Source organism: Monodelphis domestica, chromosome 6 (assembly GCF_027887165.1).
Source record: "Monodelphis domestica isolate mMonDom1 chromosome 6, mMonDom1.pri, whole genome shotgun sequence".
Taxonomy (NCBI): Eukaryota; Metazoa; Chordata; class Mammalia; order Didelphimorphia; family Didelphidae; genus Monodelphis; species Monodelphis domestica.
The window spans coordinates 70,345,880-70,347,531 of NC_077232.1; the positions used below are offsets into that span (position 1 = coordinate 70,345,880).

At 36.0% G+C, this 1,652-nt stretch overlaps 1 protein-coding gene across 1 annotated transcript; it reads left to right on the plus strand.

Annotated features, from left to right (window-relative positions):
- Nucleotides 1-213: 213 nt before the first annotated feature.
- Nucleotides 214-1,354, plus strand: LOC100617526 (olfactory receptor 508-like). The gene has a single exon (XM_003342196.3). It carries the CDS (start codon nucleotides 416-418, stop codon nucleotides 1,352-1,354), a length of 939 nt encoding a protein of 312 aa, XP_003342244.2. The 5' UTR covers nucleotides 214-415.
- The last annotated feature ends 298 nt before the right edge of the window (nucleotides 1,355-1,652 follow it).

Below are 1,652 nucleotides of genomic sequence, written 5' to 3' on the forward strand. Positions count from 1 at the left end.
GAAAGTTGATCTTCTGAGACTTCTAGAACACAAAACAGGCTCTATTTTGTTGGAATCAATTAAGCAAAGCATTTACTTAGGAAAATAGCAAGTACACATTTGTATAGAGTTTGCATATATTTAAGGGAATAAACTGTCCTCTCCTTACTTTTCCACTCTGTCAAAATGGAAAAATTAGCAAATGATACAGGATTGTTGGTCCATGGAGAAAACTACATTCATCTCTACTTTGTTTTTTTAAGCACCCTGCCATGGAGTATAGGAATATAATATGGAATTAAGTTAATAGAATGGGCTTGTAGGAGGTGCTCAGTGAATGTGTCCTATATACTTCAATCGACAAAACCAAATCTTAGTTCTATGATCTATTTTAATTTCATTTTCTTCTGTCTAATAGGCACACTTTCCAGGACAGATGTTTGGCAATAACTGCACTGCTGTGACTGAATTCATTATTTTAGGGTTGACAGATGATCCAAGTCTTCGTATCATCCTCTTTGTGATATTTCTAGGTGTCTATATTGTCACAGTAGTTGGAAACCTTAGCATAATCATATTGATCAGAAAGAGCTCCCAGCTTCAAACTCCAATGTACCTTTTCCTCAGTCACTTGGCATTTCTGGACCTTGGATTTTCCTCATTTGTCACACCTCTCATGCTTACGAGCTATGTGAGGGAAATAACCTTAATCTCTTTTGGAGGCTGTTTGACCCAATTTTGTTTTACATCTACTTTTGGAAGTACTGAGTGCTTCTTGCTGGCTGTCATGGCTTATGATAGGTATGTGGCCATTTGTAGCCCCCTACTCTACTCCACCAACATGTCTACTAGGGTCTGTACTCTGTTACTTACCACATCCTACCTGAGTGGTTTTATAAATGCTTGGACTTTTACTGGTTGCTTATTGAATCGATCCTTCTGTGGACCCAATAAGATTAGTCACTTTTTTTGTGATTATTCACCACTTTTGAAGCTTTCCTACTACCAAGATGATCTTGCTGAAGTTCTTCCTGCTGTCTCTGCTGGATTAGTACTTATGATAACAGCGTTCATTATAATAATCTCCTATGTGTATATCGTTTTCTCTGTCCTTAAGATAAGCTCTTCTAAGGGAAAATCCAAAGCTTTCTCAACTTGTACCTCTCACCTCACAGCAGTCACTCTGTACTATGGGACCATTACTTTCATGTATGCAATGCCTAAATCCACCTATTCAACAGAGCAGAACAAAATAGTGTCTCTTTTCTATAGTATGATGATTCCCATGTTGAATCCCATCATTTACAGTCTAAGGAACAATGAAGTAAAAGGTGCCTTGAGAAAACTGATGCTTAGGAGACACTTTTTTTCATGAATTCAATTAAATGCATTATTTTAAAAAACATTTCTTATTTATTTTAAATATTCTTTTCTTTTTAAGTTTTGAGTTCCAATTTCTCCCCCTTCCTACCATCTACTTCCACACTCATTGAGAAGGCAAGCAATATATCAATTATGCTTTTGATATCATGCAAAAAGGATTTCTATATTAGCCATTTTATAAAAAGCAAAAAGTGACACCTCACACCCTACACCAAGATAAATTCAAAATGGGTGAGTGACTTAAACATAAAGAAGGAAACCATAAGTAAATTGGGTAAACACAGAATAGT